The 15,000-nt window shown below is 41.3% G+C and overlaps 1 protein-coding gene across 1 annotated transcript in view; it reads left to right on the forward strand.

Annotated features, from left to right (window-relative positions):
• fam171a1 (family with sequence similarity 171 member A1) overlaps positions 1 to 14,471 on the forward strand; it is a 25,410-nt gene extending 10,939 nt beyond the window's left edge. Inside the window, exons 4-9 of the mRNA XM_040117187.1 lie at positions 2,535 to 2,693; positions 3,357 to 3,533; positions 7,829 to 7,945; positions 8,111 to 8,225; positions 9,125 to 9,242; positions 9,377 to 14,471. Of these exons, the coding sequence (XP_039973121.1) occupies positions 2,535 to 2,693; positions 3,357 to 3,533; positions 7,829 to 7,945; positions 8,111 to 8,225; positions 9,125 to 9,242; positions 9,377 to 10,951 (2,261 nt within the window). The 3' untranslated portion in view covers positions 10,952 to 14,471. The remainder of the gene's footprint in view (positions 1 to 2,534; positions 2,694 to 3,356; positions 3,534 to 7,828; positions 7,946 to 8,110; positions 8,226 to 9,124; positions 9,243 to 9,376) is intronic.
• The last annotated feature ends 529 nt before the right edge of the window (positions 14,472 to 15,000 follow it).

Consider the following 15,000-nt stretch of genomic DNA (forward strand, 5'->3'; position numbering starts at 1 on the left):
ATGAACACTGACATAAATTCATATATTTGTTTGAATGAAAACTTAAGATAATTAACTCTATCTATGCATGAAATGGCCTATTGTCAATTGAGATCTCTTAGATTAGATAATGAAAAATCCACCCTCCTCCGTCCACACATACACAAATCATGAGTCTGTCTTTGTTAGTCAGCCTCTTTGTTAAGGTGTCTGTAATTACATTAGATAGGGATTTCTCACTTAGGCAAAATCAAGGGTCAATCTGGGTCTTTTGTGTGTCTGTGACTGACAAGAGAATAATTTAATGTGTCAGCTGTGTTGTCTGACCAAAAAAAAAAAAAAAAAAACTTACAGACACAACACACATAAACATAAAGAGACCATTAATGTAGTAAACCTCTTGAGTACACACTGCTTATAGCACATGCCTGTGTGGCGCTCTGACCGACACACTCTGTTTGTCATGATGTTGTGAACTTGGGCGCCCAGGGGAGTGATAAACCTTGTCGTGTGGCACGAGGAAGGAGAATAAAAGAGGGGGAAGAGGAAGAGGAGGATGATACAGTACGTGCTGGGAAGTGGGGTTGTGGGTGGAGCGGTTAGAGAAAATGGGGGGGGGGGGCAGTGTCCAACAGAAGGAGGAACAGATGAGGTGAAAGAAAAGTGGAGGGAAAAAAGACAAGAAGAGTCAAGGAAGCGAACACAAAGAACAGAACCGGGGTCATTTGCTTTCACAAAAACAGAGCCACTGAAGGGAAACTTTATTCACACCTGAATGTCTAGAACAAGTTTTCAGACAAACATGAAAGTTAAAAGATGCACTCATACTGCGGAGCCAAAATACATGTCGAGTACAACTAGAAACAAACACAGTGAACATTCATATACAGCTGGATCTGTGTCTCACTGCTCAGGAATGTGCACTCGGCACAGTCGAACCACAATGACATCACCTTGCTGAGTCCAGCTGCATGCAGTTTTTACTGTTTATTGCACTTTATCCATAATTTGTTAATGGCAGGCAGAGACTGGATGGATGCAGAGAAATAAAAAGGAAACAATTAATTGCACAGCAAAATATCAGAAAGAGGCATCACATCGATCCAGAGTTACCTCCATTAAGTTTAATTTGATGGCTGAATTTACGGTATAAATAGGTATTAAGACGAGGAAGATGAGGAATAGAAAATTGCCTTGTAAAACCTCCAGAAACAAACATCAGTGTGCAAGATGTACTGTTTATGTCATGGTATTTTTGAGTTTTAAGTTCAGATTTCTCCTTTGAATTTAACAGGGAAACTGAACTAAAAAATGGAGTTTGTTCTATATACAGAATGTACATTATTTATTGTATAGTTTGTCTTACAACTGTGACATGTACATTTGACATTTTTATATACTGAAAAGTGGACATATATACACATACAGGAAAAACACAGCATTTTAATACTTATATTAAACATATTTGTATTTTTATATATATTTTTCTAATTCCAATTTTTACTGTTAGTCATGTGTGAACATCACATATAACCTATGTTGCGTTCAACATAGTTCAATCCAGAAATCCCAATAGAAATCATTAAAGGATAAGTTTAGCGTGATTTTGATTTGTATTTGGGTTTTTCTCATCATCAATAAATCCCATGAAAAGACCAAAACAAACAACTTGTTACAACGTGTGTTAGCTTGTCTTTCAAAACTTTCACACTTGCCTACTCTGTGTTTGACACTCCAAGAGCCCCAAGCCCATTCGTTCCTAGTGAAAAGGTAGATCTTAAAAAACAGGCCTCGGCTATGTACTTTCATATTTTAAAAAGAGATTCAATAATTAGTTTATTAATTGGGGACTATTTTTGACCATGGATTAAGAGGCAACTGACTGTAAGAAATCGCTAGCCTAATACTTTTAAAATTTACTAAAGATATCTGCCTTGGCTTTGCTATTAATGAAGATAATATCAATACACATTTGAAAACAACATCTCTGACTAATGTACCATCTGCAGTATGGAGCAAAGATTCACAATGGATAGCTAGAAAAGTGATAACTCAATCACATGAAGATTACATTTTTGAATATCTTGCGCACCAAACAGTTTAAAGAAGTGACCAATGTTAGTGTTATTTATGACCCACAGAACAATCCCTCCAAAATTAATTGTTAAAACACACACATTTATATACATTTTATGCTTTTATTAGAGAGCGGTCAGTAGGGAGACGACGGGAGAGAAGTGGAAAGATAGGGAGACAGGAAACGACACTCAACAGAAATCCCCGGCTGGTTTAGAACCAGGAGTTTCATGATTCATGGTTGGCGCCCCAGCAACTAGGCCACCAGGGAAATGTCAAAAATTAAGGGACAAATTAGAGGAAAAAAATTAGAGTATCATTGTCATGGCAATTTGGTTTAAGATGCATACCAGTCAGTTGCCGCATTCCCAGTTTGAAGAATAATTTGAAATTGTTTGAATAATGGAAATTTAACAACACTGGATATGCATTCAAGATGTCCAGGGTTTCTGACATCTGTATGTCTGTTACTTCACAAGGTTTCAGATGTCAGCCCAGTGTTCATTTCCAGCGGAGAGCTCTGAATCTTCCCCCCAACACTTCCTATGCCAACCTGACTGCTCTGCTCACCGTGGCCAGCTCCCCCTCACACATCCAGCACTTTCCCCACCTGCAGGTCCTCGGTGGCAACGGCACAGGTGAGGCTTGAACTGGAAAATGGTAGCAGCACAAAGGAGTTTGAAGACTACACAGCAGAAATAGGGCCAAAGAGAGGTGGGCACAGATGACAGGGGATAAGGCTGCCTGGGAGGGGGTGGGGAGTGAAGAGTAGAAGCAGTCGTACATCAGAGAGACGCTACCCTGGAGAGGCCTCTTTATATGACCTTCTGAAACACAATAACCCCTGTATGTGCTCTCTATTATACCACAAGCCCTATGTCCAAATGCTTTCAGGCATCCCCGTCTTGGTGTCTGTGTTTCTGTGTATTTGTGTGTCATATGATTTTATGTGCCCTTTTGTCTCCTTCAGCTTGAATACCCCTCAAAAGCTCCCCCTCTCCACAGCATGTATCTTCCCCCTCTGGGCAACACAAGCATACTTGTGCTTTGTGACACTTTCCAACCTCGGTCGCTCAGTTTTTTCACTCTCCAGCCTGTTTCCTTCTTTCCTGTCTTTCCCTTGTTTTCTTTCCTGTCTGTCTTTCCCCTGACAAGTCTCCTTTATCTATGCTGTTTTATGTTACTTCCTCCACCCTTGCCGTCAGCTCCTTTCCCTGATCCCCCTTCTGTGCACCTTACTCCCACTCCCTTTCCGTTTTTGCTACACGTTTCCCTATAAAACTCTCCTGCTCCTCTCACAGGCACTGAGAAGAAGTTTGAGTTGACTCCTGTAGCAGCCATCTCTGTTCATCTATTGGCCAGCGACGGTGTGGAGCTGCAGGTGAATGAGCCAATAACGGTGTCCGTCCCCCTGCCGGCTGACAGTGGCCTGAAGGAAAATGATCATATCCCTGCTTGGAGATTTGACCCACGCTTGGGTATGTACTGAAAAGAACACAAAAGCTTTTCTGACTTTCTAGGCATAAGCAGCTCTTTCTTTTACAAATCTGTGTTTTATATCTCTTCCGCTGAACTCTCTGAAGAATAACCTGGACCGTTATGAAAGAGCAATGCGGTAATTTATTTACTTTTACGTAAATGAGGCTTACTTCCGGCGGCTAAATGATTTGTGAAATTGTCAGAATAGGAGCATTAACACAAACCACGTGCACATTCGCACAGTGCAGCAAGGTCACAATCGGTAGCTCTGTGTCAGCGTGATGAATGAATTTATTCATAGGGTAATAAAAAAAATTACCAACATACGGTGCCACATTAAGCTGCAAATCAAAACACAAGTACTGCTACACATCACAAGATTGGACCATGGATGCTTAATCCTCTCAAGCTCATTTAAATCTTGAACAAGAGCAAAAAGCTCAATGGTGTTGGCTTCTACAGCAGAGACCCTTCAAGCCTCTCTGGACCCAAAGATTTATTTTAGAAGTCTTAAATCAGTGTTGTCAGACATCCTGCACTAGGACACGCCCAGCTCCTCTTGGACAGGCCGAGCTGAAAGACACTGATTAGATCACCAGTTGAGTCAGATGTATCTGCGCTGTAAAACATCCCTCTCTGTGTACATTAGTCTCACATTTCCACATCTACTGTTTGTCCTCATTACATTTGTGCCTTGCCAGTGCAGGAGAAAGGTCTGTTAGGACCTATTAAAATTCTTCTGGTGAAACAAAATGTAATTTGTTGTTTGATCTAGAGCGGAAGAGATTAGTCAATTAATCACATCGTAGTTCAACAGAAAAATGTGCGTCAATTTTGGTAATCGATAAATTGTTTAAGTTTTGAAACCTGCAATAAGTGATTTGTTTGGACACTAAAAAAAGCTCCATAGAGTAGAGGGGATGTGCACAGTCGGGTGATAATCTCTGTGGGTTCATGGCTATGCTATGAGCAATCCCTCACAAACAGTATTTTGTAAGAAAAAAAAAATCATTATAGCTGCTTTAAGCAGAAATGTCAAGAATGCATTGGTTCCTGCTTTTCAAATGGGAATATTTGCTGATTCTCTTAGTCTTTTATGATTATAAACTGAATGCCTTTGTATTCAGGATGGTTTGGATGGTTCGAATGTTGATTGGACGAGAAAAGCAATTCGAATGTGTAACCTTTGGCTTTGAGACATTGTGATGGGCATGTTTGATTATTTTCTGACATTTTATAGACCAAGCGGTTATTTGAAAAAGTAATTGGCAGGTTAGTTGATGATGAAAATAATTGCTCGTGCTGCCGTAGACTTGTCAAGACCTTGAGTTCTAGACTGGTAGATAACGTAATGTTTGAACATAGTCTCCTATCATATCCATTTTACAAATATACAAGGAAATCCCTTTTATACATGACAAATGTTCTAAATATATTGTTGTCAACTAGAAGGGGAAGCTTTAAGAAGCAGAAAAACATTCGTTGCTGAGTGGATTGAGGCCCACCCCTGCCGTCCACATGTGTTGAGTCAGACTACATGAACATTAACGAGAATAACAGCCCACTTGTTATAAGCATAAATGTCTTCTACATTAAACATGTTTAGTCCATAATATGTGTGATGAGACTAGCTCTGCTCTAAATCTACCCTTAAAATATTCCTGCTAAGAAAGGAAAGTTTTTGATAAAGTTTTATCGGGCCAATCCATTTTTAAAATCTTAAAAAGGGCTTTGATAAAAGCTGAAAGAACACACACACACACACACACACACACACACACACACACACACACACACACACACACACACACACACACACACACACTTGTAGCCTACACACAGCCTGTAGCAGCAAGTATTTCCACAACAGAAGCCATCCCCGGACCCCTCTCTGGGCTACATCTCGTGTTCCTTAGCAACCCCCCAAATAAGTAACACAACAGAAAGGCCCGGCTCCTGATTGAGTTTCTTCACTGAGCTATTAAGTTTGTGAAATGCATGTGTGTGTCTGGTTATATATGTGTTAAAACTGAGGATAAAAAAAAAAAAAAACACTCAAAGGAAGCACTCTGAAATCTGTCTGGTGCCTTTTGGAAGCGGATATAAGCTCCCTCACAAAGAAGCAAGTTTTGTTTACAAAGTGCGCCTATGAACAACACAAACACAAAAACCTGTTTCTCTTGTATAACTGACAACCTTGTATTGTTAGATGTTGAGTGAGCCTGGGTGATGTACAGACAGATCAAGTTGTTATTCATAAACAGAAACACCTTCATCCTGAGAAGAGTTTGATGATGCAAATAAAAAAAAAAAATACTATCCTTGAATGATGAGATCTGAACAAAAAAAGACACTGTCAGCTGTGTTGACTTAGCAAGAATGGACGAAGTAATATACAGTCTGTATTGACATTATAAATGTTTGCATTGTGTCTGAGCAGTTGCCAGTCTGTCAGCGTGGGAACAGAGTCATTAAATGTCTTGATTAAACAGGTCAGTCTCACAGAGAGGACTCCCCTGTGGAAACAACTCAGACAGAACCAGGGTGAATCCAGGCAGGGCTGGGCACAGGCCTTGGTGGTGTGCGTGTGTTTGTGGGTTTGTATTTGTATGTGTGTGTGTGTGTGTGTGTGTGTGTGTGTGTGTGTGTGTGTGTGTGTGTTTGTGGGTTTGTATTTGTGTGTGTGTGTGTGTGAGGTGCTGAGTCACACAGCTTCTCTCATTTCTCTCTGCCTCGGTTTCTTGTGCCTTTTCCCTTATCTCTATTTCCATTCCTCTTTTTTTTCCACTCTTGTTTCCTTGTTTTTTCCCCTCTACCTTCAAGTATATATTTGTCTTTCTTCTTTGAATATCCTTTCCTTTTTGTTTTGTTTCCTCCCTCCTGAAGATCTGCAGATTCCTGACTACTCGATGTTGTATAACTACAAATAAACACAGGAACAAAGTAGCTCTCACCATGCTAGCCCTGAGACCCTGAGAGGAGGGGAAGTGTAAAGGCACAACTGAAAATTTCCTCCTGGGGCAGATTTAATGTGAGCCTATCAATCAGTCCCCTTGGCTTTGTTGTGGTTTTGGGTACTGGCGTGGTTGGGGTTGCTATTGTGCTCCTCCCACTATTATTTGACTGCGCATGCTGCCTCCCTGTGGGGAGCTACTGCCAAAACTCTCTCTCCTCTCTCACATTCAAGAGCTTGAATCAGTGGTTTCCCAGCTATTAATCAGAGTATCTGCAGGTCTTGAAAAGTCTCAAAAAGCACTGAATTGAGTTCCCTTAATAAAAAAAAAAAAAAAAAAAAAGGCCTTAGAAGGTATTAAAAGTCCTTAATATTTTCTTTTGCCTGCGGTAGGCAATAATGGTGGTTATATATAATATATATAATGTTTTTTATCCATTTGCAGGCTGTTGTGAGACATTGCAAACTAAAAGGGGGATTATGTTTTTGAAGTTTCAATAAGCACGATCATACCAGTTGAAAACGCTGTTGGTAGGAGGCTCATAATGGGCAAATGTCAATTTTAGCAAAAACATAATTAACTTAAATGAATTAATAATTTCATCCATTTTATGCGGCTTATCTTGAGGCATGTTGCATTAATTTTATTAATTCTATTACTAGGAATTAATGTTTTATATACTGCTGGGTGTTAAGTACCAGATTTTAATATGTGTACTGGTTGCATTATAATCAGTTGGCCAAATAACTGCCTTTCTAAGAGCATAAATGTTATGTAATGGGGTGAAGTGGGAGCTCTTGTGAAGGAACAGGATATGTTGTTGTTGTCTATGCATGAGGCGGGATGTGAACATGGTCGTTGCCAATAAAGTAGTTGTCGAGTAATTTCAAAAGGTTATCTTCTTCTTGACTAACACTAGGAAGAACTGAAAAATATGATATTATAGTCATTCTTGGCCATATCGTCCATTTTTAAAAAAAAATCATAATTTCATACTGTGTTTGATGTGATAGTGAAACTGGAATTAAATTGCATTCTATGTGGTATTAAAAAAGGTCTTTAGAAGTCTTAGATTCAACTAACCCTGCAGAGACCCTGTTAATTGAGATTACTTCTGTCACATTATCAAATTCTTTGGCCTTGAACTTAAAACATTTACACTTGACACATATCTAAATGCAGCTAAATAGAGTGCCGCTTTGTCTTTACTGAGTTAATGAGAGTCAGATGGGATATTGATTCACACTATGAAGGTGGTTCTAATACAGAGTAACTGCTGAGAAATTCGATTTCAAGCTCTGTGATTGCGCGTGTGTGTGTGTGGTGTGTTTTGTATCCAGGTGCCTGGATAAAGAGTAGTTGGGGTCATGTGCAGAGGGACGGCCACCAGCTCAGCCTGACCTACATTGCCCCTCAACTGGGATATTGGGTGGCCGCCATGTCCCCACTACACTCAGGTGAGAAACTACTTTGACACTGATTATATAAACTGTATTTACTGTTTAAAAAAAAAAAAAAACAAGCCCACACACACAACATACATTTTTGAATGACAGATATGTGCTCATAATGAATTTGGAATTTGCTGATTGCATTTTCCCCACCTCTTGTCCTTCCAACAGGTCCAGTGGTTGCGAAGGATATCAGCACATACCACACTGTGTTTCTGTTGGCCATACTGGGAGGTATGGCTCTCATCCTGCTCTGCCTGCTCTGCCTCCTGTTGTACTATTGCAGGTTTGTGAAACACTTTGCCTTTCCTCAAAAATATATTGCATCTTCAAGACGGTCAGAGATGGCCAGATTTGTCTCCAGATAGAGGAAATTGACTATTTTGACAGTGTCAGGACTATAAAATATTATGAGTCGTTCTTATGACTGGTTATGTGCAATAAAGGAATGTACTTAGGCTTTATTTTAGGCTTTATTCTGTATGTTTGTTCTTGATACTGTCCAGTTAAGTACTTAAGCAAGGAAAAGTAATCACATTAGTTGCAGTATCTCATGTTATAGCAATAATGGGAGTATTTCGCTTATAAAACATTAAACGAAACAAAGATAGGAGCATTGGGTTTGTTTGGATTAAATTATTCTTGTTTCTGCAAAGTAAAAATCAATTTCTTCTTGCTAAGCAATCCCTTTTGCATCATTCCAGCATTCAGTATCATATCTGAAAATATTCTGCCCTGTTGTCAACATTTAGCCTATCTGTAAATACAGATTATCACCCAGCCCCAACTCTGATACTGTCATCTTTCAAGTAATGTTAACATAATGAACAGGTTTAAAGGGTTTATTAACTTCCTTTTCCTTAGGATCATTCATTTTATACGTTATCAGTCCTTCAGTTGTGATATCAATATCAAATAAATCAAAATTCCCATCAAAATAAAAGCTGTCCATAGCAAGTCACACTATGTCTCGGTGTAGGACAAATGCTGTAATGAAGATTTTAGGTTACTTAAATGTTAACAAAGCAGACTGGTACTAGTCAAGTACCAGTGCAATACTGCAAAAATAACTCCTCAAGGAAGGCTGTCATCCAGTCCCAGTCGTTGGGCAAAACTACTGAGACTGTGTATGGAAGAAGCTTCAAAGTCAAATCTTAACCTCAGCTGTTTTTCTGTGTTGTGCAGGCGTCGTTGTTTGAAGCCTCGAGGGTCTCGTCGCAAGCTCACACTGTCCTCCGGTCTGGACAGCAGTAAGAGGGACCAAGCCACCTCCATGTCCCACCTGAACCTCATCAGCAACGAGGTCTGTCTGACATTTAGAGAACGGTTCAGTCTTCTAAACTGTAATGCAAATATTAAACAGAGGAAGTACTTGCCTTTAGAATTATGACCTGAACGGCTCGGTTCAATTTGCCTTATATTTTTTGTTTTCTTAAGGTGCAGCTGGAACTTGTTTCCACAGCAACTGAGCCTGACATGACCACACCGATGCTGAAGCCTTCCTCATTTGAGCGCCAAGACAATCAGCGTCAACATAGCCTTATCCATCACAGCAAACACAGCCGCTCCTCTCTCGGCAACAACAGCCACCATGGCTCATCTCTTGGCAACCTGACGCCTCGCAGCAGAGAATACACCCGGCAGTCTGTGGAGACGTTCCAGTTAAAGGCTGCCCTTTCATCTGGAACAGACCGGGGCTACCGTCAATCATACACCTCTGTCTGCTCGTCCAGCAACCAGATTTCAGAGGCACTGTCATCAGCCAATCACGGTCAGGCGTCAGCTAACCAGTTGAGCAGTGTTGGGATCGTTGATTGCATCTCCCCGTCCTCTCCTCCTCACTCCCCCAGTAGAGGGGATGGAGCTGAGTGCAGGGCTCCTGACTACCTTCTATCAAGATCTGTGGACCACCTGGAGCGCCCTAGTCCCCCATCACTCTCCCGGCCAGGCAAACTCCTTTGCTGTGGATCTGTGGACCTGCTGAGTGGGGGAGAAGGCTACCCGAGGGTGCGCCCCACACTGGTGATCCCAGCGCATTATATGCGCCTACCTGGAGAGCACCCTCTGTCTGGTCAGGCCCTCCTGCTGCAGACTGACCAGCAGAGTGACCTGGAGACCATTCAGGCTGAGCTCAATGCCTCACATTCCCAGCAACCCCTGGGGCAAACCCCTACAGACTGCTCCCCAGGACCCACCAAGCAGGGCGACGGAGCAGGGCTCGGCCTGCCAGAGTCTCTGTCTATTCCAGCAGCTCTTGGGGAAACCGCTCTAGTGGAAATAAACAGTGAGGACACCTTGTTGGCTGAAAAGACTTTAATGGAGCTCAGAGGAGGAAAGCCTCTCCCTCACCCACGAGCCTGGTTTGTCTCACTGGATGGGCGCTCGAACGCTCACATTCGCCACTCCTACATCGACCTCCAGCGGGCGGGGTGCCAAAGCAACACGCCAGGTGCAGGAGGTCAGCAGGGTAATGGCAGCAGCAGGAGGCATGGCAATGGCAACGATGCCAGTCTAGACTCTGGTGTGGACCTGAACGAGCCGAGAGTGGGGCGCAGGGGGAGAGACGCAGAGCGGGAGGAAAGAGAGATTGAGAAGGACAGGTCGAAAGGCACAACGCCAGCCGTGGCCTACACTCAGCTGGTGTATGTGGATGATCTGGATCGGGGAGGCCGCGAGGTGGAGACAGCCAAGTGCAGCCCTCAGGACAGCAAAACAGGACCCATCCTGCCAGACAAAGCAGGGGGTCAAAGAGGGGATATGGGGCAAGGGGATGTGGAGGGGAAAAGAGTAGAGGGGGTAAGAATACAAGAAGAACCCCCCTCACTTTCCTCTTCATCCCCTGCTTCTCCTCCTCCCCTGCCGACACCAGAGGGAGTGACTTTCAGGACTGATCGTGCGCTGCTCTCAGTCTCTCCAGACGATGATGCAGCACACGAGGATGGAGAGGAGGAGAAGAAGAGTCCCTGGCAGAGGAGAGAAGAGCGACCCCTGCTGGCCTTCAACTTGAAATGATCCACAGATGGCCCCTTAAAGGATAGGTTCACATTTTTGAAGTTCTAAATAGAATACCCATGTGCCCATATGTACATTGAAAGCATTTTTGGTTGCTGTAATTGTCCCTCCTGTCCATACTGACCGTGAAGAAATCCCCTCTCAAAGCATTTTGAATGTAAGGGATGGGGGACAAACCGCAGTCCTCATTCTGTGCAAAAATTGATTCTGAATTTCAGTTCTTTATTATTCCCAAAAAGAAATTGCTTTGTTTAAAGTGACACGTGAATCAAAAGCAAAAATGACATAAGACGCAAAAGTAGAGTAATGAAAACAAATAAGTAAATTCTTAGCTACAAACTAAAACATAGGACCATACTCTAAATATATACAATTTCAAACTGTGAGGAAGCCGTCGGACAGTCGAAGGGGAGGCGCGGAGGGAGAGACATGAGAAAAAGATGCTGCATTAGACAAAATAGGTTAAAAAAAAGTGTACTCCTAACAAACATGATACACATATTTTTAGATTCAGTGTGACCTACACTTTTCGATATCATTATCTCCGCTATCCATCAAAAGTGGAAAAAAGATGCTTCTTGTAAGTCCAGAACTTGCCTGAGAATCATCATGTTTTTAAGTTTTCTTCAACATCAAAGTAATCCAGTGATAATTGTCTGTAAATCCAGGGGTACATGCCAAAAAAGGAACAGCCAATAGCTAATGTGGCAAAGTTTAATGGCCCCAATTTGACTCACTTGGTTTTGTCTAACTCGAGACAGCTGAAAACTCATATTAGCTTCAGCTGGACTTTAGAGTAAAGTTTTGCTACAGAACAAGGACTTTGGATTTTGTCCCCTATCTCTTCCACTGAAATCACCTTAGAAAGGGATCTCTGTGTGGCCAGTATGGACAGGAGAAACTGCTTAATTGTACATATGGGCATGTCAATTTTGTTTTGAGATAGACTTTTAAAAAAAGGAAAAAAAAGAAAAAAAAAGTGAAACTATCCTTGAACCACAACTCCCCCTCTGCCCAGACCATAACGTGAAGGATATGACCATTTAAATTGAAGCCCTTTGTTCTTAATATAGCACTGAGAAAATATTTCAGCACTGGGATCCCTTGTAGTCCTGAACGTGAGGGGACGACTCAATTCCTTCATGAACTTCTAGCTCCAATTCATGAAATTACCACTGTCCACTTTGTCATCCTCACGACACACTACGTAAACAGACCACTCATCAGGCATGATGTACACATCACCTGAGGGAGACAAATAGACTTTGGTGGCAAGAAATGAGAATATTTTATGCACAACAAATATATGCCTTTTTTTTTATAGATAGCCTTGTAAGTGTAAATGAACTGTAGTAGAAACAGGTGATGGGTGGTTCTCACAAATGAAAGACTGCAGGACCTTTTTTCTTGAGCCATATTGGCCTCGGTCCCCTGGCAAAAGCCAGGAACACAGGAACACACATTGAAAGCAAGATTATTACCCCAATTTAGCCATTCTGACTGATTTTTAAGATTGTGGGGCAGTTTTTCACAGTTGGTTTGGAAATTAAAAGTCTTTTGATGTGTTCCTGGATTTAGTGAGAGCAGTACGGCAGGTGCTGTGTAATGCACCTGCACAATAATCCCCCCTGATTCGAACACACAAATCCTGTACTTTGAATGGTTTTGAGTATGTTGCTAGAATTGAATCTAGTTGATCAGAAAGCTGTATGGGTGTTTACATGAACTCCACAGGGGAGGACGTTTTTGGACTGACGAAATGAAACCACTATCCGCTCTACAGCGTAATCAGATAATGTGACACACCACTGTGCTGGTGGGTAAGGATATAATACCACTACGAACCTGTGGGTCTACCCAAAATAATTGTGAGGTGTAATAATATGAAGGGTTTTGTAATTATTGAACCACTGACTGGCATATTTTTGCTCTGAAGGCTATGCATCACTTTTATACGTCTGCTTGAGATGCCTTTTTTTTTTTTTTTTGTAATTTTAATCACTATGATTTTAATTGCCAACATGAAGTATTTTATCCAAAAATAGGCTATTTTTTATTTTATCTTCAAATATGTTAAGGGCTTTTCTTCTTCACCCGCCTTATTGTTAGAACTACAGAAACAACACGTTTACTAGTACATACCTTTTATCTGAAACCAAACTGTTTTTGCTTGCTATTTCACCTTAGTCTTTGCCATTTCCCAATGTTCCAAGTGCCTTTGAATAACCTGACTCTACAACAAATTTGTGGAACAGATTACCGTATTTATTTCTCACCTTCTTTTGCCTTCGGCTTTCCTCCTCTACCTCAGCCCTCCCTTTCTCTCCCACTTGTGAAAGAAAGCATGCAGTAAACTTTCCTCAGCACTACAAGCTACACTGCAGACGTCTCAGAAAATGTCTACCAGCTGCTGCAATTGTAAAATCCTCTACAGCAATCAACAAGGCACTAATCTCTTAGAGTAAGCAGTTAAGATTTTGCAGAAGTTTTCAGTGTAGCACAGGACACATAAAGCTAAGTGCGATTCTATGTGAAGCTAAACTGCAGGTCCTTTCAGTGCATTTTTTTTTTTTTTTTAATTTTTGTGTTTTCGGAGGGTGAAAGTCTCTCTCAAATGGTTTATATGCACCTGGGTGGTGGTAGTGTCCGTCTGCAATGCTGCTGGCTGTGAGTTTGTGTTGTCAGACTGTGAGCCCACGTGAGAGTGCTGAGAAATAATCAACATACATCCACTCAAGGATCATATAGTCATAGCAATCATATTACAGAGTGTGTATAGTTATTTCCTTTCCTCTACCTGGTCAAAATGTTGTGTGAGTTGGTGATGTGAATGGCCTCTTCTCTCTTAGTATCCCACAGCAACCTCCATTTCAAGGGTGGGGTTGCAGTACAGCATCCTGAGTGTGTAAATTGGTTGCTTGCATTATATTTGACCCCTATTATTCTGAATAAACAGCCAAACTGGACAGATTTGTGTGCGTGTGTCCGTGTTTGTATACTTCGGCAAATATGTAAGAATTAATTTGAAGCCTGGGAGTGTTCCCTTCCCCAAATTTTTCAAGTCAGGTCATTGATAAGTTCACACTCAAAAACAAACCCCTTTATGTTATGTTTGTGTCTTCTTTAGGAACCCCTCCTGGGAGATGATTGTCAGGACTGAATGCTGGCACTATCTAACATCTCAATATTTGTAACCAAATTTATTAACGTAATGACAGTGCTTTTAAAGCAGATTATAAATATGGTAAAGTGTTATTAACAGGATTAGAACTTGCCAAAGTTCTATTTAAACTGCCCATCCTTGCTTAAAGCCAGAAGCTAAAAGTTAAATGTAAATTAGATGCCCTCTTGAAGTAGTTTATACCTCTGTTTAAGTCAATTACATTGCACTTTATTACTGCCGGGTTCCATTGTCTTGTAGTTATTGTCGGGTGTATGTTCTTTTTCTTCATACCATGGAAGCATGGTGATCATATGAGCATTTGATTCGTTGTTATTTTCACTTTATTATTATTATTAATTAATTTAGTTTATACACAAATATCAGTTGTACTTTAACAATGTTGGATTAGCCCCTGGCAAAGTGGGTAACTGTACTTCAGTCCCAGATGCCAAAAGGCCCCAAAAATCCCAAATTGAATGCAAGTCCATTTGTTTTTGTAATCTGATCAATTGCAAATCTTGGGAGGGGGATTTTGAACCACTAAAGTGAAATATCAGTCAAGACAGGGTCTGCATTATTACCTGACGTTTAGAGACCAAAATGTTTTTTTTTTTTTTTTTTTTTTTTACTGACATGGTACATATTGCTCAATAAAGCTGTGTTTAATCAAATTACGAAACAAATTACACGCATAGTCTGCTGTGTGCTGCCATTTGAACTGTACTTAATGTGAACTTGGAGGTAACGGCGTCCATACACAAAGTACACTGGCTGGAAGGCATGGATGGATTACTGAACGGACCTACATGGCACAGGCCCAGGTGCCCAAAGGGTCAGCAGGCCCTGAGCCAGAGCCTCTTGTTTGCAAAATGACTACAAAGAGAAA

The sequence above is a fragment of the Xiphias gladius genome, chromosome 22 (genome assembly GCF_016859285.1).
Source record: "Xiphias gladius isolate SHS-SW01 ecotype Sanya breed wild chromosome 22, ASM1685928v1, whole genome shotgun sequence".
NCBI classification, from domain to species: Eukaryota; Metazoa; Chordata; class Actinopteri; order Istiophoriformes; family Xiphiidae; genus Xiphias; species Xiphias gladius.